General features: G+C 39.4%; 1 protein-coding gene across 7 annotated transcripts in view; it reads right to left on the bottom strand.

Moving 5' to 3' along the window:
- Positions 1-18226, bottom strand: part of COL4A4 (collagen type IV alpha 4 chain) — a 149771-nt gene that overhangs the window by 30508 nt on the left and 101037 nt on the right. For all 7 annotated transcript variants that reach the window (XM_038417514.2, XM_038417516.2, XM_038417517.2 and 4 more), the window contains 6 exons: positions 18032-18095; positions 12065-12139; positions 11352-11459; positions 9240-9347; positions 1380-1451; positions 503-631 (listed from right to left, as the gene is read on the bottom strand). In XM_038417514.2, the coding sequence (XP_038273442.2) occupies positions 503-631; positions 1380-1451; positions 9240-9347; positions 11352-11459; positions 12065-12139; positions 18032-18095 (556 nt within the window). The remainder of the gene's footprint in view (positions 1-502; positions 632-1379; positions 1452-9239; positions 9348-11351; positions 11460-12064; positions 12140-18031; positions 18096-18226) is intronic.

Genomic DNA, 18226 nt, shown 5'->3' with positions numbered 1-18226 from the left:
AAATCATATGCTAAACGTTTTGAATTTTCAGTATTTTATACTTTGGATTCCAGAAATAAAATATTAATTTAAGGGAGTTGAGGTGCAAGGTCATGCAGAACTTGGAGTTAACCCCATAGTTGTGTGCTGCATTCCCCTGCTAAATAGACTGTGGGAGGCACTTGGCACAGAAAATATAATTCTTTTTAAAAAAAAGTTCTAATTCCTTTCTATAATATCCACTGGAGCTAAAGAAGTCCTAGAATGCATCATTCCTTGACATCACTGATTCCACAAGTCTCATGCAACCCACAGTTTCAGTGATGTAGCAGAATGACGCATTCTGGGATATCTGTAGCAAGTTAGGAAATGCTAGCATACTTCTTGGATGAGAAAAATACTTTTCTTAAAGAAGAGACCCCAGATGTATGTGCTGCATGGGCCTGCTAACCAAGTGGCAGGGAACTAGTTCAGTTTTCATTTCAGCTTTGCAGTTCACTGCTGAGGAGAAAATGTTTCTTACCTGGGTGTCCTGGCAAACCCGTGTCTCCAGGAGGTCCTGGAAGAGAAATTCCTGGCTGTCCAGGTTCACCCTTGTCTCCTTTTGGTCCAGGTGCCCCTGTGTATCCTGGAGGCCCTATTTCACTTTTACCTCCAGAGGAAAACAATTACAGTGCATGAAGTCTACAGTGAATGCAAATACAGATGTAGAGAATAGAAATATCAGCTGCAGATGATGATGTTCCTTTTGTGATTAATCTATCTCTAGTTGTCTGGTTCTCGTATGTAAGCTGGGTGGAGTTTTGTTGAATCTGGCCCTCTTCCATCCTTTCAAAGGTATTAAGCTCCTTGACTCAAGTCATAGTCTTTGTCCTTAATTTGAAATTCTTAGTTTTATTCTTTTTGCTTTCAATTTCTTAATATTCATTTTATATCTTATTCTCAATTTCTCTTAGACTGGTGCTTAGCATTGATTTTAACAATGGTTAGTAGGGTGTTTTGAAAGCTTCAAATAGATCACATGGGTGAAATCCTGGCTCCACTGAAGTCAATGGAAAAACTCCTACCGCCTTCAGTGGGGCCAAGATTCCCCCCCCCCCCGAGTCTCCTTTTAATTTATTTGCTATTGTTTATCTTGTATACATAAAAGTTTGAGACTTGGCTTCACTTTGAATCATCTGCACTGAACATTTTCATTGTAAAAATGTTCTCAAAGGATTCCAGCAAGACTATTAGACTGATGGAGGATTTTAAGTCTTTCCCCACAAATGATTGCTGGTGTGTCTCTTTAAACCATTAACTATTGTTACCGTTTTAAAGTTTAGTCTGATCCTTAATGACTGGATAAATATCAAAATATCATTGATCATTTCATATTCATTTCCATTTTCATTCTTTACCTGGAACTCCTGGTGAGCCCTTTTGACCTTGCAGTCCATTCAAGCCATCTAATCCAGGCAACCCTGATAAACCTTAGAAGTATTGTAGACATTATTAGAAGCATGACCCAAAAAACTTGAAAATGTTGATTTAACAAAAGTAAATGTATAAAACTTGACAATACATTTCTGGTTTAGTACAGTGTTTGCTGAAAGTGTTTTGACAACTGGAGAATGGACTACATCATTAACACTTGAAGTTTTGAAAAAGTAGCATCATTTATAGATTTCTGGATAGTGAAGAAAATATGAAAGCAGCAGAGGTAATTTCCTTTCATATATTAGCAATCAGAACATTTACCTTTAATCTTTAGTGTGATTTTACTTTGAAAAGTGACTAGAAATATGGCACTCCTTTATGCATTGCATCTGCTCCGTGTGCATTAATAGTCATCATCTACCAACTTGATAAAAATGAGATTTTACTGCTTTTTATTCCTGTTAACCCTGGAAAACCAATGCAGCTAAAACAGACTGAGCTGTGGATTCTATTCTATTTTGTGCAGGATTATTTACTGTTGACCTATGGGCCAGAGTTTTGTAAGGCTTATCGCTTATTTATGAGTTAAACTCTCGAAGTGTTGTGGGAGTCTTATTCAGAAGGGGAAAATAACCTGCCTAAGATTTGACATCTTTTCAAGAATTATTAAACAATAAATATTATTTTACATGTAGTAATAATTGTAAGAGCCGCTTACTTAGGAGAATTTATAGAGATAAACAACAAATGTTAATATCCTGGAAATTTTGGGAATAAAAGTAATATATGTCTGTGAAAAGCAGGAAATAAGTGAAAATGAAACTGTAGGCCCCTCTACTATAATAGTGCCAAGCTGTAAGCTAACTTCAGAACCGGACAAATTGTACAAGCTAACTGTCTTGTCTACGGACTGCAGGAAGGGGTTCTCGCAGATTGTAGTGATGTACGTCTCTTTCTATTATGTGCTAATTATCTTAATAACTCAAATTCTGTTGACTTATCCTGAGGTCTCTTAATTATTGAATAAATTCAAACCTTACTAACACCCTTATTGATAACAAATTAGTAACATTACAAAAATCTCTAAGCCAACCCTTTACAAATCCTTTAAAGACAATGGAGTTGAACATGTGTAATTGAGGACTTAAATTAGTATGCAGACTTGTTGTCCCTGGTGGTGATGCACTAAGTGGAAAGATCAGACTGAGTTTCAGGATAGGCAGGTGGAAAGAACATCTTTTATTTCTAAACTGAGGACATTTGATAAGAGGATAATTGAAACACAACAAAGAGATAATGCTATGATGGCATTTTTGCAGTCTCTTTTCAGAGTAGAAATGCTCTAATTTATTTTCCCTTTTTATTGGAGAGTAAAATAATGATAATTTTTGTTAAAGTTTTATTTATAGATTTTAAAACTTATCGACAAAACTCATCATTTCAGGATAGAAATTACAACCATTTATATTAACTACAAATTTCACCTGCCTCGCATTTATGTCCAATTTTTTGCTTAGCAAAGCATCTTGCTGATCAAATGGCACAAAACTTTTGTAGTAACACAGGCCAATTACTTAGCAGGCTTTAATATAATCTTTAGGTTTTGTTTTAGCATAGCTGAAATTGAGAACTTTTTTGATTGTGCCTTACTGCCTAAATTTCAAACAATAAATATCTGTAAGGGAGAGTACTTCATTTTAAGATGGGGTAGAAGTTCATGCTCACTATAGTGGGGTAGAAGTTCATGCTCACTACAGTGGGGTACAGAGCTTGCTATGGAAAAAGTTGTATAATTTCTGAAGTATGCTTCAGTCGTAGTGATAGCCCAGTCCTCCCCTCCTGAGATTATAGGGGAGTCAAACAGCTTTGCTTTATGAATCTTTTCTAGCAGAATGGTAATATGTTTAGTGTCCTGTAAAATACAAACATTTTCCTCATATCCTATCTGTCTTCTGGGAATAGTCTAGCTAATTTCATTCCAGTTCCATTAGACACTTGTTTAAAGGGTAAAAATACTATCTCACATGCCTGTCCGATAGGGCTCAGGTTATGAAAAAACAACATATTCTAGCAGATGCAGCCATGTGTTCCCCTGAGATGTGAGCGCACACCAGAGCCAGAGAATTTTGCCTAGCAGTACCTGTAGATAGATGCCATTTGTGCCTCCTGGCCATAGCCCTCTTCTGGGTATATCAGGCAACGTCACCCCAACTCCCCCTCAGTTCCTTCTTACTGCCTGTAGCTGGAGTTGGACCTGTGTGATTCCAAACCTCACACCTCTCTATTCCTTAGTGACTTTTCGAGCTGTACATAGTTAATTATTTCCCGTAGTATAATGTTAGTTAGTTTTAGCATTAGCTTTAGTTTACATATTTCCCTGGTGATGCTTTCACCAGGGTTTAAACATTGTCTGAAGTCTGGGGGGAGTGATCCCCAACAATGATCTCCACTCAGGGTGCTTGCTGTGCTTAGTGAAGTCCACGACAAGGGGTGGTGTTGGATTTGCAAATCATTCACCAAACAGTCAGATGGCGAAGGATCTTCATCTAAAGCAGCACCTGCTCAAACAGGCTATGCAGCCTGCTTCGGCACCGAAGGTATTTTGACTCCTTGGTCCAGTGCAGCATCCCAGTCATTGTTCCCTTCTCCAGATCCCCTCCATTTAGGGACAGGCTGCCTCACTTTCACAATGCTTGGGGCTCGATCACCACTGACAGCTGGGTCCTAAGCACCGTCAGATCAGGTTATGCCATCCAGTTCCTTTCCATTCCTCCCCACCACCCTCCTTCTCCATCCATCTTCAGGGACCCCTCTCAAAAGATACTGCTCCTCCAGCAGGTTTGCTCTCTACTGGCTTTGGGAGTAGCAGGAGAGGTTCCACCAAAAACACACGGGGCAGGGCTTCTATTCCCAGTACTTTCTGGTGCCCAAATCCAAAGGAGGGGTAAGATCCATTCTTGACCTTCGCAGACTCTACAAATATATCAGATACATGAGGTTCTGAACAGTCACTCTATTGACTATCCTCCCTGTGTTGTCTCAGAACAACTGGTTTGCTATTCTGGACCTTCAGCAAGCCTACTTTCATGGGGCAATTTTGCTGAGCCACAGAAATTTCCTTCGATTCATTGTAGCAGAGTGCCATTTTTAGTATACATTTCTTCCCTTCAGATACTCTTCTGCCTCTTGGGTTTTTAACAAATGCATAGTTGTGGTTGAAGCCTACCTCAGGAAGAAAGGAATCCACATCTTCCCACACTGAGACAACTGGTTACTGAGAGGCAGGTCCAGAGAGGAAGTCCTTTCCCATGTAAACCACTACACTGCACTTGCCTGACCATCTAGGTCTCATCCTAAACTCTAGAAAGTCAACTTTGGTTCCCACTCAGAAAATCGAGTTCATTGGGCCCATATTTACATTCTATGACTTCGAGAGTGTTTTTGCTAGGCGATTCACCACCTTTGCCTCAGTCTGCAGTCTCAGCCGTCCACGACAGTTCAGATGTGCCTCAGGCTCTTGGGCCATATGTACACTTGCACACAGGTGCTCCAGTTTGCAAGGTTGCATCTTCTCCCCCTTCATATATGGCTCAGGAAAACTTACCGTACAACTCTTTATTCCTTGGACAGATTGGTCCATCTCCCTCCACTGGTCCTGGACTTCTTGCAGGGTGGATGCATCCAGAGAATGTTTGTCAGGGTTGTTTGTCCCTTTGTCCCGCCCTTATCAACCTGGTCTGTTGTCACTAGGTTGACCAGATGTTTCAATTTTACAGGGATAGTCCCGATATTTGGGGATTTGTCTTATATAGGCTATTACGCCTCACCCCATCCTGATTTTTCACACTTCCTGTCTGGTTACCCTAGTTGTCACCAACACTTCATTAATTTTAGTGCTAAAAGGCAGCTATTTAATATACTGGACTTTACTTTGGCAGACAGGAGAGTGAAGACGTTTGCTAATGGGACTGGATCAAAGTTCAGCTGTTACCATCTGACAACTAATTAATGACATTTATAAAATAAGATGATATCAGTACACTTCCTAGTTAATGGGAGAGCATCTAAAATCACAGTTGTCACAAACTGGTAGCCTCATTGATAGACTCAGTAAAGACGCCAAAGACTGAATAGGCATGGAAACAAAACTACTCTCCTATAGTGAAAGGTGGTACCTGAGAACATGCCATTAGTAAAACTGGTGTGGAGGAGCTTGCTCTGCTGCTGCTCAAGTGCTAAACCTATCCTGGTGATAAATAGAGGGTATTGGCCGCCATAATTTTTAGTCAGGCCTTTTTCAGGAACAAGAAATTGAATTCACATTAAAATGAGTTATCTGTCCTACCTATCATGCACTTTAAAGTTTCTCTTTAATAAATTTTATGCCAAGATAGCTACAATTACACATTATAAAGTTTGCGCAAACATTTAAAAAGTTGAGTGCTTGACTTTGCAGCCTTACTAATGTTCTTTTAACATACTGAGTGTTTCTTTAGTTTATTTGATATGTAATTTCCTAGGTTTTTAAAAAAGGAAACAAAAAAACCCAGAATTTCCATCATGTGGCATCATATTGGAACTAACATGGCTCATTAGCAGGACTGAAAGCTTTAGATCCACAGCACTGATGTCTAACCACTGGAGCTAACGGAGTAACTGATAGTAGGTTGTTATCCTACATATGCACCAACACTGGAGACAGAAGGGACACTTTCTAAGTGGAAAGAGAAAAGGAGTACTTGTGGCACCTTAGAGACTAACAAATTTATTTGAGCATAAGCTTTCATTGGCTGACAGCAGAGGAATTATTGAGACTCAGCAATCTTTAGTGCCATTCTATGCTCTGGAGGAGGGTGGGTACTAGTGGACACACCCTCTTCCACCCATAAGCATGACTCACTTCTGCCCCATCCCCTCCAACCTGTCATTCTCCAAGTCTTTTCCCTATCCCGGCTTCTCCTCACAGTCCCATTCTTCTCCCCTAGACAGTCCCAGTTTTCTCTGCTTAGGTCTTCTTGTCCCAGTTTCTTTGCCCAATCAGTCAAGAGCTGCAAATGAAGGAAAAACCTTCATCCCCAGGCAGGAGCATTCCCAGTGTGGATAGAATCTTTGGGGAATTTAGCTGCTAAAATGTAAGTCTCTATTGAGCATACACAAACTGATTTCTCAAAGGTTTATAACTTGGCCAAATTTGGGTAGATTTTCATGGGGACAAAACAAGGCATACCCCTGACACAAAGGCCTTGTCCCTGCTGAATTTCAAGTCCCTGCTCCAAACCATGGGGGCTCTAAGAATTTTCAAAGTAAAGGTTATCAGAATTTAACATGGGCATAATGTATCTTTTCACAGCCTTGTCCTCAAAAGGCCGAACAATCTTAGCTTAAACTTTTCAGAACAGTTCAGCCTGAGGCAGACAACTGGCATGTAAAATTTCAGCTGAAACAGTTAATGTTTGGTAAAGTTTTAAGCAAATGAAAACATGGTCTTATAATTGGAAATGTCAGAAACGTCAATACTACACGGTGGTACCAGCCCCACCTGTAATATTCTTTCTGCCCTTAATTCTTTACTGTACAATAACTTTTCATGATATTTGTTCACCTTTCCAATCCTGTTTACTACGGCCTCATCTATACTTCAAGGGAGTTCCCTTGTGAAAGGCTTATATACGAGTTATTTGCCATTGTTGAGAATTTACCTAAATGATCACAAACACTAACAATTTTTGGAAAACCATTTTGTTTAAAAATGTTTTTGATGCTTTATTTGTTCTGTCATTATTGCTGACTTGGTTTACTTTGTTTTCCAGGAAATTTCTAACATATTTGTCAACATTTCATTGTAACATCAACACTTGTAAGTTTAGATTTTGGACTGTTACAGTTCCATACTTCCAGATATAGCTGAATTGGCTGACCTACATATGAACCATGATTCTTAATTTTAGGGCCCAATCCTGCAATCTTTACTCACACAATCCCACTGAAATTAATGGGACTTTTTGCTTGAATAAGGACTACTCATGAGTGAAGAATGCAGGATTGGGCCCTTAATTACTGAGACTGTCTCTCTGTAATAAAGAAACTGTTGTTTTGTTCTGATGAATGCCTGTAACTTCAATCCCTAAATCTGAAAATTGGTCATGCATGAGATCTTTAATGTAAATGAAAAGCAATTAGGCTAACAAGGCTCAGTCCTTAATAACAATTGGTTAACCATTTCATTTCTAATGACAATCACAAATGCTTCTTCATTATTAAAAATGGAACTATTCATATTATTTAAGAGCCATACTCCACAGTACAGTGGCATACCAATTCCATTAAATCCTCGTAATTGGATACATTTTAAAATTTAGAATTCTTCTTTTCAAACATATTGGTAGCATTAATCCACACTGGAGCTAAACTTTATTGGGTGGCTTGATCCCTGCTGAATTTCCATTTTCATCTGAGCTACCTATTTTTCAGTCCCTGTGCTCCTGTTGATCTCGTGTTTCCTTTGTAGGGCCTAAAATGATTTACAAAAAACGAATGAGTGAAGTTAGCTGCATAAAACTAATAAAATTCCTGCTCCTAAAGAAGAACAGGACACTTCTTCAACTAACAAGTTTTCACTATCAGGTGTGTAATACCTTTTCAAATGGAGGGCAATTTGGAAATCCTTGTAATTGCAGCATGACTCCCAGTGCTGTAGCTAATAGGTATACTGTGCAACACAATAAACTGTTTTCCTGCAGATTACACAGCAACAAGGAATTTGTTACCATTGTATTATATCAGCACCCCCTACCTTCCCATTGATAATCAGAAAAAGCTTTCATGTAAACCTCAGTTTTCAGTTTTGAACTGTCCAAGTTTGCCGTAGACTGAAACTGAAAAAATGAATGTTTTCTGTAAAAAAAACTGATTGTTCTCTTTTGGGAAAATTTATTATGGACTCAAGGATGGATTTGTTTTAAGCCCCAAGTCTGGGGCAGCATGTTGTACCCCAGGAGTAGTTTAGGAAGCAGATTGTGACCACCCAGTAAAAATAAACAAGATAGCTTCATTTCTGATTATATAATTTATCTTAGTATAATGTTGATATAATATATGCTAAATTTTAATTAGCTACAATATATAAAATTTATATTGTATCCTTTAAGGGGGAAGAGATTTTTAGATGAACAATTTTTTCAATCTAAACACAATGATTGCCATGACAGATTGATTGGAAGTATTTCTAAATGTAATCTGCCAATAGATCAACTGTCTTGCAAACATTACTTACAATATTTGTTATCACATTTTGATAAATGCACTAGTCAATCATGTGAGATTTCCTAAATTTGAACTGGCCACCTTTTTCAGTATTGTTTTCCTCTAAAATGTGGTCTGCTATTCGTATTCATGTTTGCTGTATGGAGAGTAACATGGCATTACATGGCCAGAAAGTAAATTACAGTGTAACTGAAGTGTTAGTGAAATATCTATCTTCAGAGAATTTTACTATTCTTGTGTCAAACTCTGCCCTCAGTTACACCAGCTGAACCAGAATTTAAGGTTTATGACTCTGCTTCCTTATTTATTTTAGATTGTAGCCTGATTTCTTTGGCCAACATTTGTACTTTAAGGGTGGGATTTCAAATGTGCTCAAAGTTGGCCTAACTCTTCTAGTTACTGAAGTCAAAGGGGAATATTACTATTGATTTCAATGGGAGCAGACATTAGCCAATGCTAAGCGCTTTTGAAAATCCTCTCTATTTTCAGTTACATTTATTATTGCACAAAATTACCAGTAATTTCTGACACCATTACTTGAACTGTAATGCGTGACTAACGTTGTCTATAGCACTTACCTTTCCTGCCTGGGGGACCAGGTGATCCTGGCAATCCTGCAGCTCCTAAAGGCCCGGTATTGCCTTGTCCACCTGGAACTCCTGGAAATCCCGAATCACATATAGCACCTGAAGGTGGAAAACATTTTTATTATGCAAATCTTTTTACTCCTGCTCCATTAGCTGTTATTTCTCCCATACTACTCAGTACACAGTAATTATTGACAGGTATCTGGGGCCAAAAATTCTATCCAAAAGCATTGTCAGCTTTCCTTGAATCTCCTTTACGGCCCATCTTGGAAGAATCTCTGCTACTTCGCTTCAGTAAAAAGAAAAGGAGTACTTGTGGCACCTTAGAGACTAACAAATTTATTAGAGCATAAGCTTTCGTGAGCTACAGCTCACTTCATTGGATGCATTTGGTGGAAAAAACAGAGGGGAGATTGATATACACACACAGAGAACTTTTATCATACACACTGTAAGGAGAGTGATCACTTAAGATAAGCCATCACCAGCAGCAGGGAGGGGTAAGGAGGAAAACCTTTCATGGTGACAAGCAAGGTAGGCTATTTCCAGCAGTTAACAAGAATATCTGAGGAACAGTGGGGGATGGGGTGGGGGGGAGAAATGACATGGGGAAATAGTTTTACTTTGTGTAATGACTCATCCATTCCCAGTCTCTATTCAAGCCTAAATTAATTGTATCCAGTTTGCAAATTAATTCCAATTCAGCAGTCTCTCATTGGAGTCTGTTTTTGAAGCTTTTTTGTTGAAGGATAGCCACTCTTAGGTCTGTAATCGAGTGACCAGAGAGATTGAAGTGTTCTCCAACTGGTTTTTGAATGTTATAATTCTTGACGTCTGATTTGTGTCCACTCATTCTTTTACGTAGAGACTGACCAGTTTGACCAATGTACATGGCAGAGGGGCATTGCTGGCACATGATGGCATATATCACATTGGTAGATGCGCAGGTGAACGAGCCTCTGATAGTGTGGCTGATGTGATTAGGCCCTATGATGGTGTCCCCTGAATAGATATGTGGACAGAGTCGGCAACGGGCTTTGTTGCAAGGATAGGTTCCTGAGTTAGTGGTTCTGTTGGGTGGTATGTGGTTGCTGGTGAGTATTGACAGATTGACAGAGCCAGAAGAGTACCCAGAAGTCACCTACTACAGGACAGGCCCAACAAAGAAAATAACAGAACGCCACTAGCCATCACCTTCAGCCCCCAACTAAAACCTCTCCAACGCATCATCAAGGATCTACAACCTATCCTGAAGGACGACCCATCACTCTCACAGATCTTGGGAGACAGGCCAGTCCTTGCTTACAGACAGCCCCCCAACCTGAAGCAAATACTCACCAGCAACCACACACCACACAACAGAACCACTAACTCAGGAACCTATCCTTGCAACAAAGCCCGTTGCCAACTCTGTCCACATATCTATTCAGAGGACACCATCATAGGGCCTAATCACATCAGCCACACTATCAGAGGCTCATTCACCTGCGTATCTACCAATGTGATATATGCCATCATGTGCCAGCAATGCCCCTCTGCCATGTACATTGGTCAAACTGGACAGTCTCTACGTAAAAGAATAAATGGACACAAATCAGACGTCAAGAATTATAACATTCAAAAACCAGTTGGAGAACACTTCAATCTCTCTGGTCACTCGATTACAGACCTAAGAGTAAAAAGAAAAGGAGTACTTGTGGCACCTTAGAGACTAACAAATTTATTAGAGCATAAGCTTTCGTGAGCTACAGCTCACTTCATTGGATGCATTTGGTGGAAAAAACAGAGGGGAGATCCACCAAATGCATCCGATGAAGTGAGCGGTAGCTCACGAAAGCTTATGCTCTAATAAATTTGTTAGTCTCTAAGGTGCCACAAGTACTCCTTTTCTTTTTGCGAATACAGACTAACACGGCTGCTACTCTGAAACTTCGCTTCAGTAGTTTCTGATACAAGACTTCATGCTGCCTTTGATACCAACCTACTCTCTGTTGCCGGCTTCATCAGCGGCATGGTTTTTAATTGTACTGCAGACTGCCGCACTCTTTGTCCATTCTGAAGTAATTCTCATCCATTTCTTTTTTCTTTTTAATTTGACTTTACCTGGAAAGCCTTTTGTTCCTGGGGATCCAGGCATCCCCTTGGGTCCTTGTCTTCCAGGTTCCCCTTGGAAACCTGGTAAACCTTGTTCTCCTGGGAATCCACAGGGTCCTTAAAAAAAGACAAATATAACAGTTTCAGGTTTAAAGACGTCCATGGCTCACACTGTGGTATGTTTAAAAAATGCCAAGCTCAATATGCTTCCTCATTTCGTACTCCTGAATAAAGGAAGAGCTTTACACAAATAGTTCAGCATTTCAGACACACAGATGTGTTTATTATGCTGTTTTGCTCTGGTCTCTCTGATGTATGGACTGTGAATTTATTTAAATTAGCTATAGGGCATGGAATTACTGATCTTTCTTTTATTCTCAGTGTGAATGGGAAGAAGTTGACAGATCTTCCTTTTTCTCCTTCCTCTTCCATGTGGCTGAAGAAGAAAGGTCTGTTCCCAGAGACAGCAAGAGACAGAACTTTCTGGTGGCTAGTGGAGTGCTCATCAATGATGCATCTGGACAGTAGCAGACCCTAACTCCTGTGTTCATTTATGGACTATATTATAAATTGTGAGGCCTTTTTGGTCCTGGGCTTCCATGTTGTGCATTAGTCATTAGTATTAAGCTGCAAATACTGAAAGCAGCAAATCATGAAAAAATCCTATAGAAAATTTTAAATCTATTTAAGCACTAATTTTTTTCTTAATAACCCAAATGTACCTGGTGATCCACAATCTCCTGGAGGACCTCTTTGACCAGGTGCACCATATAGACTGCCCGAGTCACCTCTGTTACCTATTCAAGTTAAAAATACAAATGACTTTAGTTAGACATCAGTGTCTGTTTAATCTGCAAAACCAAAAAGAGAAATAATTTTGAAGGTCCAGTAACTTACAAATATTAATAGCTAAAATTACAAAAACAATTCTCAATTAAAAAATAAACCAAATTGTATTATTTAATTACGTTGGACCAAAAGAACACAAAAAACTAGAGGATTGTCCTTGATAAGTTCATACTAGGAAACAGAATGTGGGATTAAAGGAAAGCTTCTTTGCAAGTGACTGTGTTAAGTTTTTATGTTAAATATGGACAATATAGATGTATTTTTGATACTGCAGTATCACTTAAGCACTAATTGGGAATGGGCCCCATTGCGCCAGGTCCTGTACACACACACTAACAGACTGTTAAGCATGCCAACAGCATTCTAAAAACAAAAGTATCAATCAACCTTTTGGAAACTTCAGGAGTCTGGGTATTCTGTATAGCTAAGTTTTGTATAGCCCCCATCATCATCATAACTGAGTGCCTACTGAAGATTTAATCTTTCGCTTGCTTTTGTACACTTGTTTAACCTTCATAAGTGATTTATTTGTGAAATCTCTCGTATAGCAAGATGCACACAAATGTCTTAAAGCTGTGGACCAAGGTAAGTAGTGCATCATAAAACATTTACAAAAAGAAAAGGAGTACTTGTGGCACCTTAGAGACTAACACATTTATTTGAGCATAAGCTTTCGTGAGCTACAGCTCGCTTCATCAGATGCATTCGGTGGAAAATACAGTGGGGAGATTTATATACACACACAGAGAACATGAAACAATGGGTTTTATCATACACACTGTAAGGAGAGTGATCACTTAAGATGAACTATTACCAGCAGGAAGGGGGGAAGGAGGAAAACCTTTTATGGTGATAATCAAGGTGGGCCATTTCCAGCAGTTAACAAGAACATCTGAGGAACAGTGGGGGGTAGGGTGGGGGGGAGAAATAACATGGGGAAATAGTTTTACTTTGTGTAATGACCCATCCACTCCCAGTCTCTATTCAAGCCTAAGTTAATCATATCCAGTTTGCAAATTAATTCCAATTCAGCAATCTCTTGTTGGAGTCTGTTTCTGAAGTTTTTTTGCTGAAGAATAGCCACTCTCAGGACTGTAATCGAGTGATCGGAGAGCTTGAAGTGTTCTCCGACTGGTTTTTGAATGTTATAATTCTTGACGTCTGATTTGTGTCCATTTATTCTTTTACGTAGAGACTGTCCAGTTTGACTCATGTACATGGCAGAGGGGCATTGCTGGCACATGATGGCATATATCACATTGGTAGATGCGCAGGTGAACGAGCCTCTGATAGTGTGGCTGATGTGATTAGGCCCTATGATGGTGTCCCCTGAATAAATATGTGGACAGAGTTGGCAATGGGCTTTGCTGCAAGGATAGGTTCCTGGGTTAGTGGTTCTGTTGTGTGGTGTGTGGTTGCTGGTGAGTATTTGCTTCAGGTTGGGGGGCTGTCTGTAAGCAAGGACTGGCCTGTCTCCCAAGATCTGTGAGAGTGATGGGTCGTCCTTCAGGATAGGTTGTAGATCCTTGATGATGGGTTGGAGAGGTTTTAGTTGGGGAATGAAGGTGATGGCTAGTGGCGTTCTGTTATTTTCTTTTTTTGGCCAGTCCTGTAGTAGGTGACTTCTGGGTACTCTTCTGGCTCTGTCAATCTGTTTCTTCACTTCAGCAGGTGGGTATTGTACCATAGGGTGGTAGGATGGTCACATAAACACCACCCTATATCGGACACCTACTGACCGCTATTCCTACTTACATGCCTCTAGCTTTCATCCAGATCACACCACACGATCCATTGTCTACAGCCAAGTTCTACGATATAACCGCATTTGCTCCAACCCCTCAGACAGAGACAATCACCTACAAGATCTCTATCATGCGTTCTTACAACTACAATGCCCACCTGCTGAAGTGAACAAACAGATTGACAGAGCCAGAAGAGTACCCAGAAGTCACCTACTACAGGACAGGCCCAACAAAGAAAATAACAGAACGCCACTAGCCATCACCTTGGCTATCCTTCAACAAAAAAACTTCAGAGACAGACTCCAATGAGAGACTGCTGAATTGGAATTAATTTGCAAACTGGATACAATTAACTTAGGCTTGAATAGAGACTGGGAGTGTATGGATCATTACACAAAGAAAAACTATTTCCCCATGTTATTTCCCCCCCACCCCACCCCCCACTGTTCCTCAGACGTTCTTGTTAACTGCTGGAAATGGCCCACCTTGATTATCACTATAAAAGGTTTTCCTCCTCCCTCCCCTCCCACCGCTGGTAATAGCTCATCTTAAGTGATCACTCTCTTTACAGTGTGTATGATAAAACCCATTGTTTCATGTTCTCTGTGTGTGTATAAATCTCCCCACTGTATTTTCCATTGAATGCATCCAATGAAGTGAGCTGTAGCTCACGAAAGCTTATGCTCAAATAAATGTGTTAGTCTCTAAGGTGCCACAAGTACTCCTTTTCTTTTTGCGAATACAGACTAACACGGCTGCTACTCTGAAATAAAACATTTAGCAAATGATAATGGAATTAACAGAAAAATACATAGAGGAGAAATATTGAAATGACTTCCTGACAATCAGGAAGTTTTGGATTGTAGTAGTAGTTTGTTTCTGCTTTAGGAGAGAAAAGAGAATGGACACAGACACAGCATTAGTACAATATCCCTATTTCTAGTTAATTAGATAATGATGGCCTTGAACATTTAAGGACAGTTTTTGAGGGGCAAGTTGCATTAGCTACTGAATATTCTGGTATTCTATCGCTTGTGACAGGTGCAGTGTAAGAGCCTAGATAGGTGGAGATATTATATCCCCATTTCCCTAATACATCATTTAATTCTCAGACTGTGATCAAAAGCCATATCTGGAGGTATCAATTCAGTTGACATTCAAAACGACTCCCATTAAGTTCAATGGGAATTTGCCTGAATAAAAACTCAGTAAGGAACTCATTAATTGCCCCAGATTTGAGAAGTGCTATGTAAATACTAAGTATTACAATAAAGGACACAGTTCCTACAGGAATAACTTCAAAAAGGCAAGGAAAATCCACACAGTTTAAGTCTGTTTACTCAGAAAAGGCTCCTTACAAACAATTTTTGGGTTTCTGAGCCAACACAGATGCTGTGCCTGGCCTTCTCCACTCTACTTCAATTCCTCCCTTTATAAAAGAATCTCTTTCTGTTGTTTCTATTCCTCAAACTCCTCCCACATCAAATTCATGGTTCCACAGCCCTTTCACCCGAGAATATTATGCAGGTGTCTAATACCTTCCACTCACACCTGCTGGCTTCTAGCTTCTCTGTCTGAGATGGTTGTGAAACGCATAGAGAAGACTCCTGAATTCAAGTGATTCTATGTCACAGCAATCCTCCCTGACCAGAGAAGATCCTGTTTAATAACTTGATTGCCACCTACTTCAGCCAACTTTCTTTTTTTAAAAAATTCAGTTACATGTGTTAAAACCCCCTTTTAGCCCATTTCTGATAAAGGATTTCTCTTTATCTCAGATATTTGTTCATAAATTCTTTTTTATTTTTTGTGAAAATACATTCCCTGGCTAGGAAGATGCTGAATTGTTAGAGCCATGGAAAAGAATCTGGAGAAGGAATTTCCCTTGCTCTGTATTTTCTTCCAAATAAATCTCTGGTCTTCACATTCTTTTACTCTTATTTTTGTATAAACTAGTTTTAAGAAGAAAATCATATTCTACAGAAGCTTGAAACAATAGAACAATTCAGCTGATTCCTCTTGCTCTTCATAAACTGCCTTTAAATATTCAAGGTCAAATTTTTAAAGTGGTCTCATCTCATCCTCGAAATAGGAATGTCAAAAATTGGACATGAAAACTTGGCGGTGTCAAAGGTTGTGTTTGTGTAAACTATCTACCAAATTTGTGCACACAAATCAAATTTACAGCTGTCCTGAATGTTCAAAAATCATAAGCTAGATGACCCAAAAGCATGAGATTTAAGAATAATTATAAATTGTGTTGTTTTTTGGGCCATTTTATGATGATGTCACCTTTTTAGGGAATCCCCCATCTGAACTGGTGTGAGATCATCTCATGTTCAAAATTCAGTCAGAAATACACATGCAAAAATTAGGCTGCCTTCTTTACTGATCATCCTCGTCTATCCCCGGGGGGGCAGGAGCGGGGAAAGAGCTGCCAGTCTCTCTCTTTTCTCCTCTCCAGAAAGGCAGCTGTCCCCATTCCAATTCTCCTCTCAGTGCTCCCCCACAGTCTACTGTCCCCACCTATTCTCTAAATTTATCACATCCGTATTTCCCTCCCTTTCTCCTCCCCATCACATTCTCCCATTCTGTCATGCCACATTTCCCTGGATCCCCTTCAAGATAAACTGCATGAGTTTGGAGGCAGAAATCCAAATATACCAACAAAAAAAAACCAAAACAAAACCACCCACAATGTTGTTGTGAGACTTGCAATAAAATTGTGAGTTGGAAACACTTCGCCAAAAAAAGGCTCACATCTAGAAAATGTGACCCTTAACTGTCTACAAAATAGTTTCATGTTCATCTTTTCATGCAAGTACTTTTTCTCCTGTCTTCTCTTCCACTCATGTATGATGTTTCCCTTTCTCCTTAGGTCTTGTACATACTGTATCTGAAAACTAATACAAGTTTAATCACAAAAGTCATCTATATAACACTGTGTCCTGTCATTTGATCCTGTCATAAATATAAAGGGAAGGTAAACACCTTTAAATCCCTCCTGGACAGAGGAAAAACCCTTTCACCTGTAAAGGGTTAAGAAGCTAAGATAACCTCGCTGGCACCTGACCAAAATGACCAATGAGGAGACAAGATATTTTCAAAGCTGGAGGGGGGGAAACAAAGGGTCCTCTCTGTCTGTGTGATGCTTTTGCCAGGATCAGAGCAGGAATGCAGGTCAGAACTCCTGTAAAAAGTTAGTAAGCAATCTAGTTTGATATGCATTAGATTCTGTTTTGTTTAAATGGCTGATAAAATAAGTTGTGCTGATTGGGATGTATATTCCTGTTTTTGTGTCTTTTTGTAACTTAAGGTTTTGCCTAGATGGATTCTCTATGTTTTGAATCTGACTACTCCGTAAGGTATTTCCCTTCCTGATTTTACAGAGGGTTTTCTTTTACTTTTTCTTTAATTAAAATTCTCTTTTAAGAACCTGATTGCTTTTTCATTGTTCTTAAGATCCAAGGGTTTGGGTCTGTGTTCACCTATGAAAATTGGTGAGGATTTTTATCAACCCTTCCCCAGGAAAGGGGGTGTAGTGCTTGGGGGGATATTTTGGGGGGTAGGAAGGAAGACGTTTCCAAGTGGGCACTTCCCCTGTTGTTTTTGTTAGACACTTTGGTGGTGGCAGCATAAGGTCCAGGGACAAAAGGTAAAACAGTTTGTACCTTGGGGAAGTTTTAACCAAAGCTGGTAAAAATAAGTTCACGGGGTCTTTCATGCAGGTCCCCACATCTGTACCCTAGAGTTCAGAGTGGGGAAGGAACCTTGACAGATCCCATGATATTTTATAGATATATTGGTGTTTTACTCATTTTTGGGCTGAAGCTATGATCTTGTGAAATTTAACTAAGACACAGCATCTTCAAAGTCACTGAGAGCCTTTTTTTCAAGTGATAAATCACCAAATGTCTTACTATAGTTAAATGAAAACTTTTTAATTTAGGCATAAAACAGTTTTGTGTCTAATGATTTTCATGTGTGAATATCTCTGTCTCTTTCTCCTAGAGGGTGCATTGAATATATCAAAGTACACAGCAACCTAACAAAATAGTGTTTATTTCATATAGCTTGTATGTTTCAGCTCATTACCTTTAAGTCCTTTTGCACCATCACGGCCTGGACGTCCAGGAATTCCCGGTAAACCTCGCTCACCCTGATACATTATTAAAAAAACTACTCTTTAAAATATAATATACATAAGAGGCACAATCTTTAAAGACATTTGACTCTGTTGCACTGATGAACAGACTGATACTAAATGTCAATATTATTGTGTCTTCACCG

The sequence above is a fragment of the Dermochelys coriacea genome, chromosome 9 (assembly GCF_009764565.3).
Source record: "Dermochelys coriacea isolate rDerCor1 chromosome 9, rDerCor1.pri.v4, whole genome shotgun sequence".
Taxonomy (NCBI): Eukaryota; Metazoa; Chordata; order Testudines; family Dermochelyidae; genus Dermochelys; species Dermochelys coriacea.
The sequence above is the reverse complement of the archived record's forward strand: the minus strand, read 5'-3'. Positions and strand labels throughout refer to the sequence as shown.